The sequence below is a fragment of the Castor canadensis genome, chromosome 11 (genome assembly GCF_047511655.1).
Source record: "Castor canadensis chromosome 11, mCasCan1.hap1v2, whole genome shotgun sequence".
NCBI lineage: Eukaryota > Metazoa > Chordata > Mammalia > Rodentia > Castoridae > Castor > Castor canadensis.
The window spans coordinates 94287707-94306817 of record NC_133396.1 but is presented as its reverse complement, the minus strand read 5'-3'; the positions used below and the strand labels follow the sequence as shown (position 1 = coordinate 94306817).

The 19111-nt window shown below is 42.4% G+C and overlaps 1 protein-coding gene, 1 long non-coding RNA gene and 2 other non-coding genes across 5 annotated transcripts in view; 2 read left to right on the top strand and 2 right to left on the bottom strand.

Annotated features, from left to right (window-relative positions):
- The first annotated feature begins 676 nt into the window (after positions 1-676).
- Positions 677-748, top strand: Trnap-cgg (transfer RNA proline (anticodon CGG)). Its single transcript has one exon. It is a non-coding gene; the product is annotated as a tRNA-Pro (tRNA).
- A 621-nt stretch (positions 749-1369) lies between these two features.
- Trnap-agg (transfer RNA proline (anticodon AGG)) lies at positions 1370-1441 on the bottom strand. Its single transcript has one exon. It is a non-coding gene; the product is annotated as a tRNA-Pro (tRNA).
- A 961-nt stretch (positions 1442-2402) lies between these two features.
- Positions 2403-6843, bottom strand: LOC141413872 (uncharacterized). The gene is made up of 5 exons (XR_012438844.1): positions 6738-6843; positions 6415-6506; positions 5203-5315; positions 4888-4976; positions 2403-3666 (listed from the first exon to the last, which is right to left on the bottom strand). It is a non-coding gene; the product is annotated as an uncharacterized lncRNA (long non-coding RNA).
- Positions 5653-19111, top strand: part of Mpzl1 (myelin protein zero like 1) — a 54011-nt gene continuing 40552 nt past the window's right edge. For both annotated transcript variants that reach the window (XM_074047569.1, XM_074047568.1), the window contains exon 1: positions 5653-5888. In XM_074047569.1, coding sequence (XP_073903670.1) covers positions 5804-5888 — 85 coding nt within the window. In that variant the 5' untranslated portion in view covers positions 5653-5803. The remainder of the gene's footprint in view (positions 5889-19111) is intronic.

Below are 19111 nucleotides of genomic sequence, written 5' to 3'. Positions count from 1 at the left end.
ATCAACTCTCTCACCCCCGCACCCAGGTCCCTGTCAGTCCCTCTTCCTGCTCTTTCTCTCCATTCTCCCACCTTCCATGTTCTCAGACGTTCCTACACTAGCGCCCCCACTTCCTATCCTTAAGTGAACTACTCCACATCTCTGGGCCTCAATTCGCTCTTCTGCAAAATGGGCTAACAGCAGTATTTAAGGGATTGCGATGGGTTCAAAGTGCGTGCTCTAACCCAAGTTCGGGGAAGGTTAATTGTACCCATCCCTTGGAGACTTCATCTTCCGATCACCTTTCTCAGGTCCCCGCACGGTGCGTTCCCTTCCCTGATCTCCCTCCCTTGCCTCGGTTCACCAGCACAAGTACCGCGGGCCGCGCGGACCCAGCCGCCCGCGCGCGCACAGAGCTCTGCACACCATCCAGGCCGGCGCTGGCGGAGGGTCCCGCAGGTTGCGGGACCTAGCTGCCGCCCTCCTCGGCCTGGCAAGATGGCCGCGAAGGATCCCAGGCTCCGTGCCCCGGGGCGGTGCGAGCATGGGACCAGGGCGCGCGGGAGTCCCAGTGACCCCCGGACTCCGGCAGGGAGAAAACCACGCACAGCAAAGTCACCTGCAGGATCGATCAGGAAGTGCGGCCAGAGGCGGGGCAACACTGAAGGGAGGAACCGGGAGCGCAGTTGCCGAGAGCGGCTCGTTGGTCTAGGGGTATGATTCTCGCTTCGGGTGCGAGAGGTCCCGGGTTCAAATCCCGGACGAGCCCTGGTTTTTAAAAAATTTTTTCCTTACATTTGAAATCAAAACCAATTTTGTTACATTTTTTTCATACGGTCCCATTCCGAGACCTAAGTGAAACTGATCTGATTTCACGAGCTCGAATGTCCATCTCTTTCGTTTTTCGAAGTTAAGAACAGATGAGCTCAATCCACGCAATCTGTGGTTACCGCACGTCCGAGGGCCGGGCATTTAATAAAGCGCACGCGCTGGGAAAACAGATACCTGATGCGGAACCCTGGTTCCCCTCTTCCACCTCTCACGGGCCGGGCTCGGGAAAGAGCGCTCCGGAGAGCGGGGCGCTGCCAGTGGCGGACCCCCAGCCCGGCTGTGCCGCACGAGCCCCGGCGCTGCAGGAAACCAAGAACCCAGCTCCCTGTGTCCCCGCACTCGCCCTCCACCCGGGAATTGGGGGGTGTTTGAGGACTATTATGGTACTACCTTGCTAGAAAACCTTTACACTTACACGTTATTCTTTTTAATGGTATTTGAATGTAGACTGTGCTCTAAGTTCAAAAGAAGTCGACTATGTGTTTCATTGAAGCTTATATTTTATACATTTATTTATCTATATCCCCCCTCCCCAAAAATTAGCCCCTAAGGAAAAGAAGGGCTCGTCCGGGATTTGAACCCGGGACCTCTCGCACCCTAAGCGAGAATCATACCCCTAGACCAACGAGCCGCCGCATTTTGGTGTTTTCCGCCATTCTAAAGGTAGGTGGAGTGCTTTACTCCCGCGCCCCCGTGTGGTTATTCCTATGTTTCTTGAATGTTTATTTTTGGTTTTGAACTTTACCAAAATTTACTTTTCAACTTTCTTTTTCCGTTGGCTCTTTGGAAATAAGTGACACGGAAGAAAGCAACGATGTCATTACACGTGTAATATTGACCTCTTACATTGAAATTCTATTTGTATTCATGGCTAATAAATTGCAACGAGTGTGTGGCACTGTCCCAGTGCAGTGGCAAATTCCATACTCTCTCCCTTATTGAATGTTGCATTCGTTCTCTTTCTCTCTATCCAATTATGGTAAAATTGTCAGTTTCTTGCCAATACTTTTTAATCCTACTGTTCAAAGCACCACCTTTCTAGCTTTCTGAGTGCCTACCTCAGTGTTTCTCCTCAAAGTGTTCCCTTCAGTTGGAAAACCTATTTGGTTTTGGATAAATCCCAGCCTCTAACCTTCCCAGAAAAAAAAATCCTTTAAAATATCAAAACAACTTGTATATGGCATATAATTGAGTTGCAGTCTCAGGCCTCTAATTTATTGAAAGCCAAGACACCCAATACTAACACTGAATTCTACTATCTAATTGACAACCAATTGTGTAATAGTTGCCTGATCTTTAACATCTTTAATTAGGTAACAAAGTCATGGCTTTTTACCTATATTTTAAATCCTTTAATGACTCCCATTGACGCAATAGCAAAGCTGGTACTCAATGAACAATTTTAAACCACCCTAATTTACCCCAAATTCCTTATGAATACAAATTACTTTGACAAACAGTAATTGTGACTTATCATCCTAGCAAGTAAACAACCACATAGGAAACAAGTAGACAAGGTGACTATCCTACATATACCCATTCATTTATTTTGTAAGTCAGTCACTCTTTATTTATTTTTGCAGCACTGGAGCTTGAACTCAGGGTCTTCACCTTGAGCCACTCCACCAGCCCTTTTTCTGATGGGTATTTTCAAGATAGTGGCTCACCAACTACTTGCTCAGTCTGGGTTTGAACCAGTGCCTCCTGAGTAGCTAGGATTACAGGTGTGAGCCATCGGCGCCCAGCAGTTTATTAATTTATTCATTGTTTGTTCATCCAACAAACATTTGGCATGCACAGTGCTGGACACTGAGTTGTCAACTTTCTGTTTAACACCAGAAAATTAGTTTTGAAGTTCTAATATTCAGTCTCTGCCCTTCCTTGTTTTATTTGAAATTGCCCTAACATGAGTCTTCAGTTCTTAGAGCTCAGGCAAGAAGAATAAGAATAGCCTTTAAAATGTTAACCAGTTCCAGATGCCAGGACAATTTATTCACCAAAACTTAACTGGAAAAAAAAATGTGCCCTGGACACCTAAGAAATTTATGTTTCTCCCCCAAATGCGGTTACATTTGTTAGGTAAAATAATTTAACCACTTCAGATTTCTGAAAGCCTCAAGCTCCACAAAGCTAAGCGCTCTCTGTACCTTCCTTTCACACTGAACTTAGCTATTTATAGTTGTTATAATAACCATAGAATTTATAGTTAGTATCATTTTAGGTTTTCTTCTGCTTCTTTCTAGTGACTGAAAGGCGTTTATCTTTTGATCAGCAGGATGGATACTTACTTAAGCATCTCATCTGTCCCTCACAACGAGTAATAAAAATCAGAATATCAATTGCCTAATTTGCAGTGGTAAATGTCCCTATCTTGGTAGGAGAAATGCCAGAGACTCCTATCCAGGGCACCTTCTTCTCTAGAATTAGGTCCTTGTGAAGCAGATGTAGTACCTGGATGGTTGCAGGGCATAGGAAGTCAAAATCTTTAGGAGTATTTTATCTTCCCTACAATGAATGAAGAAGCCTGGTGACATAGTCTCCTATAATTAACTCCACTCTAAGGACCTCATCATTCTTGTTTCCCTACTGTGATTTCTCTGTGCCCAGGAGAAACTGAGACCTCATTTTTCAGACTTTTGAAATTTTCTAGCAAAGATACTTCTCCTAGATTAAGGCATTGTTTCTAGGATTGTTAATGAAACTAATTTAGCTTCAAAAAAATCTTTCTCCGGGTGGTATTCATCTTTGGCTCTGTCTGACCATCATCCATAAAGAGCAAAATTCTCAGTACTCCTGGAACATCTTCCTATCACCATACACAGGTCACAGCATTCCAATTTTCTTGTGACAACAGATCTTAAAGACAAAGAGAGGCTAGAAATTAGAACTTGTTTTCTCTTGATTACACTTCCCGCCGAATTTATACTCTTCCCTTTCATCCTTTTATTGAGACACCTCTCAAATCTTGTTTTTCAGTCTCCCCTTCCCCACTGCCAATACCTGGTTTCACACTATCTTCACTCTTGCCCTGTCTCTTGCAGTGGTTACCTTTTAAAAACACAGATCTGAACTTGTCACTCTCCACTGTCTACAGAATGCAGACAACTCAAGGTTCTTCAAATATGACTACAGCCTACTTTTCCAGCGTTCTCTCTTTGCCTTTTCTCTTATTCACCTGAAATTGCACTGTTTCTCACACCTGGTATCATGCTTCTTTCCCGTTCTCTGAGTTTCTATTTCCTGTTTCTCTGGTGAATCTTTTTATGTCTCTTTATTTACTTATTTTTAAAAAATTGTTTATACATTTATTCATATGTGTATACATTGTTTGGGCCACCTCTCCCCCTACCTCCCTCTGGTGAACCTTTATCAACATTAAAAGTCCACCTCAAATATGGCACCCTGGGTGAATCTTTCTCAGACTCCTGTTGGGGAGTGGTTTCCAGAAGGAGATAGGTGTATGCAGAGGAACGTCACTGTTAGGGAAGAACATTTAACCCCTACAGATGTCTTTGAGAACTACTGTCCCTGGCTTTAGTCAATCATTTAAAAAAAATTAACAGAGTATCAGTTTGTCTACACTGGTAGACTTGGGATTCTTGAGAGTAAAGCCTAGGTGTTCTACATCTGCAGTTCAGTTATGCATTTACTATACATCGTTTCCCACCAGTGGTATTCCAAACACACTTCAGAAGGATCTGCTGAGAGAAATAGGACAAAATGGTTCTGGTGTTTAGTTTTCTGTCACTAATGGGAAGGTAAGTATGAGTTTGCTGCACTTCAAGGCTTAGAGGCTAAACCAGTGAAGATGTTGGAAGGACACTGGTTAAGATGGACTTTAGACAAAATGAAGTGAGAGGCTGCATTTTGGATTCTTTCACCACACTCTTCCTCCACTCTTATCCTATCTAAAACTTGTTTCGCTCCCTCACTCCATCAGTCTTCTGCTTGGATCTTTCCTGCTCTTCTTCTTGTCTTTCCTGTGCTCCCCACCCTCCATTTTTCCCTTTTCTAGGCTATTCTTAGAATCCTTCCCAACACTCTTCAGTATTTTGGGGGCAGGTGGCAGACACTAACCAAGTAGAGTAGGCTCAGCAAAGACACTTCAGAGTTAGGATGAGGAACTTTCCCTTATCCCAGTTGTTAATGATACCTAGACAGGGACACTGACATGCAAAAGAAAAACGAGAAGCACATTCATTTGTGAATTCATTGTAGTAGGAAAGCCTTCCAACTCCCACTCCTGACCTGCCCCTCTTAACCTTCTCAGAAGCGGTTAAGGCAAGATGGAGACTTTTTAAACGGGCAATTTCTTAAGCTGCAACACGTGAATGATCCAATCCAGGCAAAAGACTGACCTTGGGGACAGGGCAAAGGGGCAGTATATTTTACCTGGATGACTGAATCAGAACTCTCTCTCCACCACACTTTTTTTAAAATTTAAGTTAAATTAACTGCTTCGGCTTCTTTTTTCTTTAAGGAAGGCAGGGAGAAACCAAGCAGAGCTGAAACAGAGAAGCGAGGTCAGGACCCGGCCAAAACCCGGGCGAGGAGAGACAATGACGAGACCCTAAGGGAGGCAGAGGAGACACTGGAAGCGGCAGGGCCAGAGGGGACAGACATGCGGACAGCCACGCAGGCAGGGGGAGGACATTACGGATGCAGCCTGGAAAAGCGCTGGAGCCAGGCCTGCAGAGCCAGGCTACAGAGGGTGGGACCCAGAAGGCGGAGCCCCGCCCGACGGGAGGGGTTGATGGACAGTTGGGTTGTCCAATCGTTTAATTCACAGGGAGCCAGGCGGGCCAATGAGCGGGCAGTCAGGGCTGGGGCTGGGCGGGCCGCTGGCTTGTAGCCACTGGGGCCGCGAGCTGGGGGCGGCGGCGTGGAGGTGCCACCGCGCGGGCGGCTGTGAGCTGAGCCCTCTGCCCCGAGGTCAGCCAACCGTGGTGGGGACCGGGGACCCGCGGCTCAGCGGCGGTGCAACAGGAGGACGATGGCAGCGCCCGCTGGGGTGGTGATTGCAGCCTCAGACCGCAAGCGCTGGCTATGGTCGGTGCTGGCTGCGGCGCTCGGGCTCTGTGAGTGATGCCGGGGTCGAGGAGGGGGTTCCCGGGGCCCAGCACACGGCCGTTACGGTGGTCGCCGGTCCTGCGCGCGCTCTGGGCGCCGAGGTGGGGAGGGGGCGCGGCCTGCGCGGCCTGGGGCGGAGTGACCCAGCCCCGGGAGCGGGGCCCCGTGATGGGCCGGCAGGCGCAGAGCGTCTTTTTTCTCTTCCCTGGATCCCTGAGTGCCGAGGAGGAGGAGGAGGAGGAGGAGGAGGAGGAGGAGGGGGAGGAGGAGGAGGAGGAGGAGGGGGAGGGGGAGGAGGGGGGAGGGCTCCCCACCTAGCTCCTTCCTGGGGCTGTCCGGGCTGCAGCCCGCGCACAGAGTTCCCTGCTTTCCCCTCCCGGTGACTCTGATCGCCCAGGCCTTCCTGGGATTCCGACTCAGAAGCCGGGGTTCTGGCATTCTCCACCTTTGGGAGGTGGCGGAAAGTTACAGGATTTTCGTTTGCGGGGCCTTTGTTGGTTTAGTTCCTTGTTTTAAGTCCGTGGTTTGTCTTACCTTGTAAGGTCTATTTTAAATGCGCCCAAATCCATTTTTTAAGTCTGCGTGATAGAAGAATCCTGGAATTCTATTTGTCTCTTCTCTGAGGTCTGCAAAGCATCAAGAAGAAATTTACATTAGTTGGATTAGAATGCAAAGAGTTAGGAATACCAGTAAGATGACCTGGTTTAAAAGAATTTAGTGAAAACTATGTAATTCCAAACAGTCACCATAACAAGACTTAGAGCATTTAAAAAGTATATTTTACTTCAATTTAAGACATTTCCCCCCCCGCCAAATATCCTGACTCAAGTTTAGGGTAAACCTCAGTCTGGATTTACGTGAATTGGCTGAGTTGCCTTATGGACCTCTGAAGTGGTGTCTGCCACAGGACTGTGTGTGTGTGTGTGTGTGTGTGTGTGTGTGTGTGTTCCAGGTACTTGTTGCTGTTTCAGGAGTTGGTTAAGTAATGGTTATAAAGGGGCCAGCTGCTAAGAAACCACGAGGTTTTCTTCATTTCTTTTGTTTTGCAAAATGTTAGTTGGATCACAGGAACTGAATATCATAGAGTTTACTCAGTAATTTCTTTCATGGAAAAGTCCTTACTGTACTTTGGAAACAGGGAAAATAGGTGAAGTTCTCTTGGATTACCAACTGTTTCATTTAACCAGTGACTCCCGGAGCTATAAAGTGTAATTGTGAAGAGCCCCCCACCCTGCAGATGTTGACAGATGAAGATATGCTTTGTACATATGAGACACCATCTATTCTGTATTAATGTCTCCTCTAAGGAAAAAAAAAGGTTAAAAGTGTATTGGGGTTTTTGGTGGTGGTGGTATTTATGTTTAAGCAAACAAGTACAAAATAGCCTAAACCTAAGGTTTATCCAAAATCTTGTGCTTTAGGTAGAATTATTATGTGTGAGAAGTCTGACATTGCTGTGGAGTACAGAGCAATCAGGGTTATCTTAATTAAACTCAGGGTATTGAAAGAAGTAGGGAACATTGATTGCATTTTATGGAATGAAGTATTTCCTGATTCTTGAATAAAAAGTAAAGCCAATTAAGATCTCCTCTAAAGCTGGGGTATAGTTCTGTGGCAAAGTGTGTTTGCCTAGCATTTATGAAAGCCTGGGTTCCATTCCCAGCACCAGCAAAAACAAAAAAAAATCTGGTCTTTAAAAGTAGCAAAATTGAAAAACTGAGTATTGCAAAGATCCCCAGAATAATAGCCACATACACATTGCACATACCTGTTCAGTTATGTAAAATGAATGCTGATGTGAGAAATCAGCAGCTGTTATTGGTTAATTTTAGAAAATTACTAAATATTTCTTCTTGCCAAATTGCTTTTTCAAGGTTGTGGGTACTGCACCTAAGAGTTCATCTTTTACAGAAAAGCTTTTCTCTGTTTTTGTTTTTGAGATGAGTTCTCACTGTGTTGCCCAGCCTGGTCTTGACTTAATCAATCCTCCTGCCTTAGCCTCCCAGGTAGCTGGGACTACAGAAGCTCACCAACTGTGCCCACCCAGAAAAGCTTCTTAAGTGAGATCCAAACAATTACTTGGCAAACATGTATTAAGCACTTAACTATTGAGAGAAGGACAATCCTCAGGTAACTTACAGTTCAGTGAGAGAAACACTGTGATAGAGGTACTGTCTTAGATGTAGACCTACATTCCCAGCCCAAGAGGTCTTTTGATACAAGTATGCAGTGGGATTTAAAAGAGGGGCATCAGAGTTAAGAATGAACCTTTTGGTAGTTCAGTGTGTAAGAGGGGTGGTGGAAGTTGTGGCAAATGGGACAGCCAGAGGTCTTGTCTGCCACTTTTAAATCCAGTGGAGTTTGGTTAAAAATGGTGTGAGGCTGAGACCAGAGAAACCAGAGGGTTATTGTAATAATCCAGAGGAGGAGTATGAAGATCTGAATGGAAGGAATGGGATAGAAAGAGAGGATGTGTTCATGAGGAAGTGGGAAAGTAAATTAGATAATGCTTGAAAACTAGGCTTGAAAGAGGAGATAGATAAGATGGTTTGGGTCTTGGGAAGTTGGAAATAATTTTGTAAGGCGGGGCTTTTCAAGATGAAGAATATGGGGGGAATAAAACTGTTGTGGGAAGAAGAGGATAGAGGTACATCTGGGTATGTGAGTATGAGATGCTGATGAGATACCCAACAGTTGGGTAGATGGTTCTGGAAATGAGGAGAAAGTTCTGGTTGGAAATACAAGTTTAGGACGGCTCATGTGACTACTAGTTAAAATTTGGATTTCTTGGATGAGGTCATCATGGGAGAATGTATTGAAGGTAAGAAGTCAAGGATAATGCTCTGGCATAAGTGGAACCTTTGAAAGAGGCTCTGAGTTAAGAGAAAAACCAAGAGAGAGTGAAGTTTTAAGGAAAAGAAAGTGTCAGATAAAGAGCGATTAAATGTGATGAGAATTCCCTGGATTTGGCAGTCAAAATGTCTTTGGTAACTCTAGGAATGAGCACACAATGCTCATGAAGAATAAATCACAACAATTTGCACCACCTGTTTCATTAAATGATCCACTATCCATTTAATTTTTCAACCCAGAAACCTAGGATCTACCTTTGATTCTTTTCTGTCCTTTATCCCCTCCTCCCCTCCACAAACATATATCCAGTCATTTCTTCCATCTTTAGAATGCATCTGGAATTAATTTTTCCCATTTCTACTCCTGGCATTTAGTTAAAAATCACTATCATTTCTTGCATATTTTACTATGGTTTCCTAGCTGGTCTTCCCATTTGGTTCTTTTCAATCCATTTTTACAGAACCACAAGAATCATTTTTGTTAAAATGCAAATCAACTCTTATTGTTTTCTTGCCTAAAATCCTTAATGGCTTCCTATGGCACTTTTTTTGGTGGCACTGGGGTTTGAACTCTGGGTCTTTCTCGGCAGGTGCCACTTAAACCACACCTCCAGCAGTCATGTTTCTACTTTTTGACACTCTTTCTCACCTAAGGGTCTTTGTATGTACTGTTCCTGGTGCCTGGTGTGCTCTTTCCCTAGTTGTTTAGGGTTGACTCTTTTTTTATTGCTGAGGTCAGCATAAATGTCATTCCTGGACCACCCTATCCTGGGGAAGTTACTATTTGTTGGCTCTGTGTTAGACGTATTCTTAGTCTTAGCACAGTGAATATGATAGATGCTAATAAATATTGGTTAAATGGCACCGAGGCCTAGGCCTGTCTTGACAGCAATTTGCTAGTAGTTTGCAGTAGATAATTAGGGTTTAGTGTGGCACAAAGTGAGCACTCAGTAATTGTTGAAAGACCATTTTATTTTCATGCATATCTGATTATTTTCACTCAATTACCATTTCATATCTTGTCAGAGATGTAAGAAATGAATTAGTGTTCATAAAGTAGTAACTTTAGACTAGACATCATGATTTTGGAATTGCTAGATATTATATAAAGTATTTTATCATGTTTGTTGTTGCACTTAAGTGTTTTATGAAAAGTATGTTTGTAGTTTTTGATGCTTGTTGATTAAGTTTAAACTTGAGACACTACCTGTGCAGTTGAACAGTCCCAAAACCTATTGTCAATTTCCTCAACCTTTTATTTATTTACTGGTTGGGATGGTAAAATAAAAATTTGAAGGGGTTGGGGGAATAGCTCAGTGGTAGAATGCTTGGGGCTGGCCCAGTGGTAGAGCATTTACCTATATCAGCACCACAAACAAAATGTAAGTCACTTTTTTTTGGGTGGGACTGGGGTCTGAACGCAGGGCTTCATGCTGGAAACAGCAGGCATTCCATGGTTTGAACTGCACCTCCAGTCCATTTTGCTCTGGTTATTTTAGAGATGGAGATCTCTCAAACTATTTGCCTAGTCTGGCCTCAAATCGTGATTCTCTGATCTCAGCCTCCCAAGGAACTAGGATTATAGGCATGAGCCAGTGGTGCCTGGTTTAAAGCTTAAGTCTTTAAAGAAAAAAAATTTAAATATTTGTGTATATTATATATATATATATTTTTTTTTTCTACCACTTGTTTTTACCCCAACTTCAGGATATTCACTAGGCTTAGATGCTGCCAAAAAAAAGAAGAAACAAAGAGAGATATTAAGTAAAAGAGAGCTATATGTGACTGCACACAAAATACAAATTTGTTTTCACGGCCTTTTTATTTACTTATTCAACTAAATAAACACCACTGGGCAGCAGGCACGGTTTTATGTGCAGGATATAGCAGGGAGCCTAGATTCTAGTGGAAGGTGTCCAACAGGATGCAGGTACTCAAGTAAATAATGAATACCAAAGTACAAATTAAATTCCTGACTGTCCTCACCTTTAAGAAAATGATTCACCTACTATGAAAATTTGCAATAATTTTTTTAAGATGAGAATACCTACTTGCCTTACTAAATATTTTTTAAACATACAAAGGATATATTGTAGGATTTTGTTAAAGATTGATCTTTCCTACTGAGTTTTTAAAATGTGATTTACTTGGAAAAAGCACACATTTTCAGAAATATTACTGCCCCCCCCTCCTTTTAGTAAGTGCTTGTCTGCCTACTAAATATTTCTCACATTTCTTTCCATCCTCTCTGAGGCCACAGCCACATCTCCTGGATGATTAGAACCTTCTAAGTAGAACCAAGAGTGCTGGTGTAAGTTGTTATCTTTTACCTGATAATTTGAATTCTCCATGTAGGATGTGTATCTTTTGTGTACCTCAACCCTGGAAAGATTTTCATTTTCCTCTGTAAGACCACTGATGTCATTTTTAAAAGGGAGAGTAAAATGATTTGCTTTGGCATATAATTCATTATAGACCAGTGAGTCCCACCTCAAAGGAAGATTAATTATTAGAAGGAGAAGCATCTCCTTGAGAGCCTGAGTGACCAGTGGCTCGGGGTCTAGGACCCTAAGGCTGGTGAGATGTGAAGCCTTCATATATCTTGAATGCTATCCCTTTTTTTCCTTTTTCAGTCTTACTTTGCCAAGTGCTTGACATTAACAATGCCCTTGAGTCCAGACAAAAGTCCTTGGGATTTTAACTTCAATGAGGAGGCAGAGGTCAGTTAGTTTTGAGACCATTCGTAGTGTCTAAATTAAGAAATCGTCATTTTCTCCTGGGACTTTTATGTTTTTGCCCTTAAACCCTTTCATTTATTTGTCTTTTTGAATACATGAGGCTGCTATAACTTTTTATTCACTTATCATCTCCCGTGGTCCTATTGGAGTTTTCCACGATGATTTCATGATAGATTCTCCAGTAATTTTTAAATTTATATTTGTATTTATGTATTTATTTTTCTTCCAAACTCAGTTACTTTTGAAATTGTGATACTTTGTGACAACTCTGATCTACTATCAAGGCATGTGGCTTGAATTGTTTTCTAGTATTGGTGATACACTGTACCCAGTCCTTAGGTTTAACTGATTGGGGTCGGATGGCAATATGTCTTTGCCACGCCTATGTATTATGGCAGATAAAACTATCCCACTGATTGAAACCCCTAACTTAAGCTTTGTTAGGATGTGCTGCAACCAACTGAGCAAACTTTGATGAGCTTGCAGTGAACATTTTCTACCCTGGGACCTGTTAGTCTTCCTAGAGATCTGGGGGGGCTTATGTGCAAATTAAAAAGAAAAAGCATATCAAAAAGATGCTTTTATCAAAATTAATGTTTATTGTTTCTTCAAACATGAAGGACATAATGTGGTATTCTATAAATTTTAACTTAATCTTGTGCTACTTCCAGATACATTTGCTGACACTTAAAAAGATAAAAGAGTTCTAAAGTGCTGTTTGTCAAAGTTGGTTTCAGTGAGAACTTAAAATGACTCTCTGATCAGGCATAAGTTTATGGTTCTCTCTAGTCAGGTCCAGGTTGTAATTACTGTATAGCTTCTTCCAAAGTATGTTACTGAGGATTTAGGGAACATGGGTAAAGGACTCAGGTTCCTAAGAGAAAAATGGGTTAAAAATGCAAATATTTAAACTCTTCTAGGAGGCTAAGAAGAGCACAGAAAGTGGGGGAAGTGGGCAGTTAGGAAGAAATTTTGATCTCTCTCTGTCTCTATCTCTGTCTGTCTCTATCTCTGTCTCTGTCTCTCTCTCTCATCTCTTTGCCTTTAGAAGTTTGGAAATTTCAAAATCTAAAAAGCTCTGAAAAACCAGACATTTTTTCCTAAGTTTGATACAAAATTCAACCTGAATGATGGGACTGACTACAAGTCTGATCCCACTTAGTGCTAATTATATGTTTCACCACAGGTTTTTTTGTTTGTTTTTTTGTGGTACTCTGGGTTGAACCGCGCCTTGCACTTGCTAGGCAATCACTCTACCTTTTAAGCCATGCCTTCATCACATACCACAGAACTATTAATGGGTTTGATTGTGGGATGCGGACCCATACCCTGCTGCAACTCTTACATAGTAAATACATATATTACTTTTCTAAAATCTGCAACATTCTACATTATGAAACATAGCTGTTCTCAAGGGTTTTTGATTTGTTGACCTGTATAGTATTTATCCCTCAAATTTTCTTCTACTCCTGTAAATACTAAAAAACACAAAATACATTTTAGTGCTTTACATATTTTTGTATATAAAGCTGATGGACTTTCCACCGTAGGGCCTTCATTTTACGTTCCCTTTTTAATTTATGCTACTTTGGACCTAGTCTCTCCTTTACTAAATGGGTTTTGGAACAGTAAACCGCTCAAGTCTGGGAATTGATTGAGGAGCCCTAACTTTATGCTTTTATTTTTGTGGTACTAGAGTTCAAATCCAAGGCCTCAAGCATGCTAGACAAGCTCTGTACCACTGAGCCCCACCCCTAGCCCCTTGACTTTCTGTTTTTATGCTTCAAGTTAGACTTTTGTTCATTTGTCCTAAAACCTTTCTTCTTACATAGAACAAGTGAGAATTTAATAGGTTTCCTGTCTTTTTCACTTATAGGAATATCATGATCAACCAGCCCACACCCTAGATCTGTGAGGGACTGTTCTGATTGGTGCTTTGATTCTGATGTCTGCTGAGTGTCCATGCCTACCTGGCCTGTGGCCATTGCATGCCTCACCTTGGCCCTTGCTACTTCAGTATCCATTTATTTCCATTGCTTTTGGGTTTCTCAATTCAGTGACAGTAGCCCCCACAGTAAGTTGTGGCTTTCAGAGAAGGATGATCATAGAGCTCTTCAAGGACCCTCTCACAAATTTATTTCTCACAGACATGTGATATGTCCTTTGGATACTTCCAGGGTGGGTAAGTAGGTCTTAAATGATAATTGTACTCCAACATTTCAGTCTTTCTAAGTCTTTGAATCTTCTCTTTATGAGTTCTGGCATTTCAAGTTCATTTACTACTTCTGGTCCATGTTTTAGCCAATAAACCAAACAATTATATTGTTTTCTTCCTGAACCCTTTCTAATTCCCCAGGTTGTAACATTAAATGTAGAATCTCTGCTTAGTGGGCTTATGTCAGTAAATTCATGCTGACCCAGGTTTATGGTCTTTCCATGATCCTACACCCTTAATATCCATTCTCACACATGTTCCCCATATTTCTGTCTGTATAAACCAGATCACCAAGTAGTTCTTTTTATCTCTGTGTACCTACTCATGGGTCACACTTTTTTTTTTTTTTTGACGGTATTAGATTTTGAATTCAGGGCTTCATACTTGTTAGGGTGGTGCTCTACTGCTTGAGCCATGCCTCTAGCACTCATGGGTCATACTTTGTATTTTACCTTTAGGGTTCTCCTGGGTCTTGAGTCTGGTCATAGAGCTAGAAGCAAAGAAGGGTAGGTTCTGAGGAGAATCAGCAGTACCATGCAAGGTAGTGCCTCAGGGAGGCCATTAAAGTTGCTTCAGGGAATGATTCATTTCAGATAAGGATAATTTCTACTGGCAAAGAGGGATCATCCAAATTTAGGGGCTCAGTGTCCCCAATTTCATGAGGGTATTCTTACATGTCCTCATTCCAATTTTCAAGGTCCCCTTCCTTCCCAGTCAAGATTCTGACTTTAATACTTTATATTCTGTGGGTTTGGGAATTCAGTTTGCGTTGTAATTCAGCCACCCAGGATGAGATTCTGGGTCGGATTTTCAGTAATCTCATCTCTGCAGTTATAGGAGATAAGGGTCTCTTTCAGGGCAGACAGATTTCGGGTCAGGATTTGTATTTCTGAGCTGTTTCTTTGTCTTTTTCCACTGTGTCCAGTGATACTAGAAGCAGTCAGCCAATTTTGTTATACTCATTATCTGTCAAAAATGTTCAAAGATACTATATTGTACATGATCACCTACATCCTTACCTATGACAAGTGTTTGATTGGAAACAGCCAGTGTTGATATTTTGTGTATCTCTATTGCCACATTGTGAGCTTTCCCATCTCAGGTGAAATGTCACCTGAGCACATCCAAACACCCTGCCTGTAAACTTTCTCTATAACTTCTCTAAAATTTTCTTCTTATGTGATTGTCTCTCCAAGTGCAGGAAATGCGTCTTATTCATCATCGAGTCTCTGGAACTAAAGATAATGCTTAAAACATAGGGTTTCATAGATTTTAGAAAAACTGTTGAGCAGAGAGTGAATGAAAATAGGAAAGCAAAAAGAAAATAGGAAACCAGTACCTCCCAGACCTGGGAATCTCAAGATCCAGGGAGTGGTCAGTTCTGGCTTTGTGGTTTAGACACTGCATTTGACAGTGATATTGCTTGCTCAGGGAAGAAACAAACAAACCAGGCTTCCAAAGGCATGACCTCCAGTAAGATCATCGTATGGGTTCATCAACTTGCAGTGAACTTGACAAACTCTCCAGGGTGGGGAGCGGGGAGTCAGAATGCTTAATTATTATATTGGGCTTTTAGTGTGTTTTCTCTCTGTGCGAAGATACTCTCACAAGATTGCCCAGGGAATATAGGATCAGTTTAGTGAATGTTTATTGAATGACCTCAGTGGCTTCAATCATTAAGCTATGAGCCTGAAGCACGCTCTCTCCACAGTAGGAATATAACTGACAGATGCACTGCACTTGTTTAAAAACAACAACAACAAAAAAAAACATCTTCTTGAGACAGTGCTGACAATTACACTTTAGATGTGAGGATACGCCTTGAAACTTGATTGGCATTTCTAGGACAGAGAGCCTGCTATATAGATAAATTAATTCTTCAGGTGACCAATATTGCCTATTTCTGCCCTCCCCACTTTTTTTGGTGGCATGGGAGTTTGACTTTAGGGCCTTGTGATTGCTAGGTATGTGCTCTACCACTTGAGCCATGCCCCCAACTGGTATATTGACATTAAATGCAAAGAACATTGGACTTAGACTTCACAGTGTACAGAGATGTATGTGAGCACAGTCAACATTCATGTCTACTAGCAGGGCAGGGACACAAAATAAAATGCCTGCATATTAACCCATTAGCTATTCATTCCATTGCTCTCATGTGTATTCTTTCTACTAATTATAGTTGGAAATACATTCTTTTTTCTTAGGTGTATTCTTTCATGGCTTTCCTACTAAAATGTATACTCCACTGAAGCCCATAGGAAAGTGTCTGGGACATGGGAAGAATTCGGTAGGTTTTTTTTTTAATATATTTATCAGTGGTAGCGGAGTGTTGGCACATATCATTGAAGTTTGTTATATGAAAGGTTTTACATGGAGGAGCGTCTGAATTTTTAAAGTGATAATTAAGCCTTTTAAAATTGTAAGGTAGATAGCCCACCTTCTACAAATGTAGAAATTGACCTTGGAATTTCCCTGTAGGCACTCCCTTCCCATAAACATTAAACATTGCCATGACACCTCAAGAAGCCCCAGGGAGCCTGGTAAGCAGCCATATGTCTGGGGACATTAGCCAGAGAACTTGTTTAATACTTCATTCTCAGAGCCTGGGGATTTACCCCTTCCTTTTTCATCACCCTGTTGACCAATCACCTGGACTCCCTGAGTACTTGCCAATTCTTGAGGACTTGTTTCTTAGTACTCTGGCCCTTTTCTCCTACCCCTGATCTTCTGAACAGTGTCATTACCAAGAAATACACCAATTTCAATATGTCAGTTCACTTTTTTTTTTCTGGTGGTACTAGGATTTGAACTCAAGTCCTCATGCTTGCTTAGGTAGGCACTCTACCACTTGAGCCACTCTACCAGCCCTCTTTTGTGTTGGGTATTTTCGAGATAGGGTCTCCCGAATTATTTGCCCTGACTGGCCTTGAACTGCAATCCTCCTGTTCAGCTATGATTACAGGTGTGAGTCACTGGCTCCTGGCTTTAGTCCACTCTTTGATGCCATCTCCTCTCATGGTCTCCCTGCAAGTTTCTGGAGCTCATCAAGACTGTGATCCCTCCCCTCTCTCTTGTATGCACATTAGTCACTTCCTGGCTGCTTCTCTCTCTCCAGCTCATCCACAGTCCTTTGTTCTGATCCTTCCCTTTGCAAACACTTCCCTGTTTAGCACTCTGTCCCTTCAGTATATTCACCTGGCAGATCCTCAAGCCTGGGAAAACCGTACCATTTCTTTGATCTGCTCAGGGATTTGCTGCTTTTTTAGTGCCTCTCTTTAGATCATTCTTGTTACATTACAGACCTGCTCTAGAATCTCTCATTAATAAACCCTCCTTGGGTCCCACTCTGTTTCACCTAGTCTTCTCCAGCTGCCTCCATCATGTCATTGAAATTTCTCACACCAGCATCACCAGTGAAGTCCAAGTTGCCCAATCCTGCTCGCCGTTTTCTGTAGTCACCTCGTGTGACCTCTCACCCCTCCTCTCTTAGCTTTATGACACCCATTCTTTGGTTTTCTTCAGCCAGCACTGCAGGTTCTCCCCTCCTTCCCACCCTGACCTCTGCCTGCTTAGTGTTCTCCAACTTTGTCCTGGCTGTCATCCTTCTATGCATCATCTTCCAAGGTGATGGCAGCTGTTCCTGCTGTTTTAAATAGACCTGTATGCTCCCTTCCCTTCCTTCTCCTTTCCTCTCTTCCTCTCTCCTTCTTTCCCCTTCCTCTTCTCCCTTCCCCAGAAAGGAGATTTATTTAAATGCAGCGGAGTGGGGTTGGGGGGAGAGGGAAAGTTAGCATTTCAGCCTGTCTTTGGGATACTTTAGGTAACAATTGGAGCAAGGTATACATAATTAAGCAGTCTTGGTCTAAGGTGCAGTCAGGTTGATCATTATTATCTCAGGGTTGGTCAGGCAGGGCCTTGTCGTAAGACAGTCATTTCTGCCTGGGGAGAGGGGTAGATTCAACTCTTCTCACATTTGCTTATCCATCAGTTCTGTCATTTTGGAGTCCAAGGTAACTGGAGTCCATTCCTAAATTTAACTCTGTTCTATAGATGATACTGCTCAGATTGGTTTTTGTTTGTTTGTTTTGTTTTTTAGTGCTGGGGTTTGAACTCAGGGCCTACACCTTGCTGCTCAGGTTGTTTTGTTAGAAACTGTAGTTCAGTGGTCAGACTTTTGGGCCCATAGAGTACAACTATTCATTTATCTCCCTCATCAAAATATGGTAAAATCAGCCAATGATGGCCCAAAATGGAAAGAAAGAGAAGATCCTCAAAATATATGTGATTTTTGGCAGCTACATAGGATTCTCCTTTTCTTGCCTCTATGTGAGGTCACCTAGCTGTCAGTGGCTTCTCCTGTCTGGGATTGCCAGAATTTGTTACCAGAGTTTTAGGGTAGAAGCCCCAGCTCCAGGAGTCACAACGGAATGGACTCAGCCACCTGTCCCAATAGACTCATTAAAGAGATGAGTGGTGGTAAAGGACAGAGAAAGGCAATTTACTCAAATGTGGCCACAGGAAGAGGGAAGGTAAGAATGTGAGCCCATCTTCCCCAGGTTGCTTTCTGTTCTTCTCTCCGGGAAAATCTGTAGCTCTGTAGGCATCTTTATTTATCCCATTGCCAGACACTCAGGAGTTATTCTTTTTTAAACTGATGTATATTAATTTGTACATAGTAAGGGCTTCATGGCATTTCTATGCAGGTATTTATGTACTTTGAGCCCCTCTATCACTCTTTCTTATCTCTTCTCTTTGCTCCCCCTTCTCCCTTCCCTTTCCACCTCTCTAGTAGTCCTCCTTTTACTTTTTCTTTTGTTTTGTTTCCATTTCCCCCTAGCTTCCATAAATGAAAAACTTGCAATACTTGTCTTTGTGGAACCCCTTATTTCATGTAACAGATTATCTCTAGTTCGATTTTCCAGCAAACGATGTAATTACATTCTTCTTAATGGCTGAATAAACTTCACTACATATATACACCACATTTTCTTTATCCATTCATCAGTTGATGGGTACCTAGGCTGATTTTGTAATTTGACTGTTGTGAACAGTGCTACTATAAACATGGATATGCAGGTATCTTATAGTGAGCTGACTTTGATTCCTTTGGGTATATTCCCAGAAGTCATATGGTAGTTTTATTTTTAATGGTTTTAGGAAATTCTGTACTGATTTTCATAGTAAGTATTTCCTTTTCCTGTCTGCTTAGAGTCCTGTCTGTTAGACTCTCTTGCCCTCTCCTGCCCTCCAGTCCAGATCACCACTATAGTATACAACATTGGCACTGCTGCAGTAGCTTGTTTCTTTTTAAATTTTTATGTATGTATGTACGTATTGAAACAAGGTCTCTGTCTTGCCTGGGCTGGCAATTCCTGAGCTCAAGCAATCCACCTTGCCTCAGCTTCTAGAGTAGCTGGGACTAC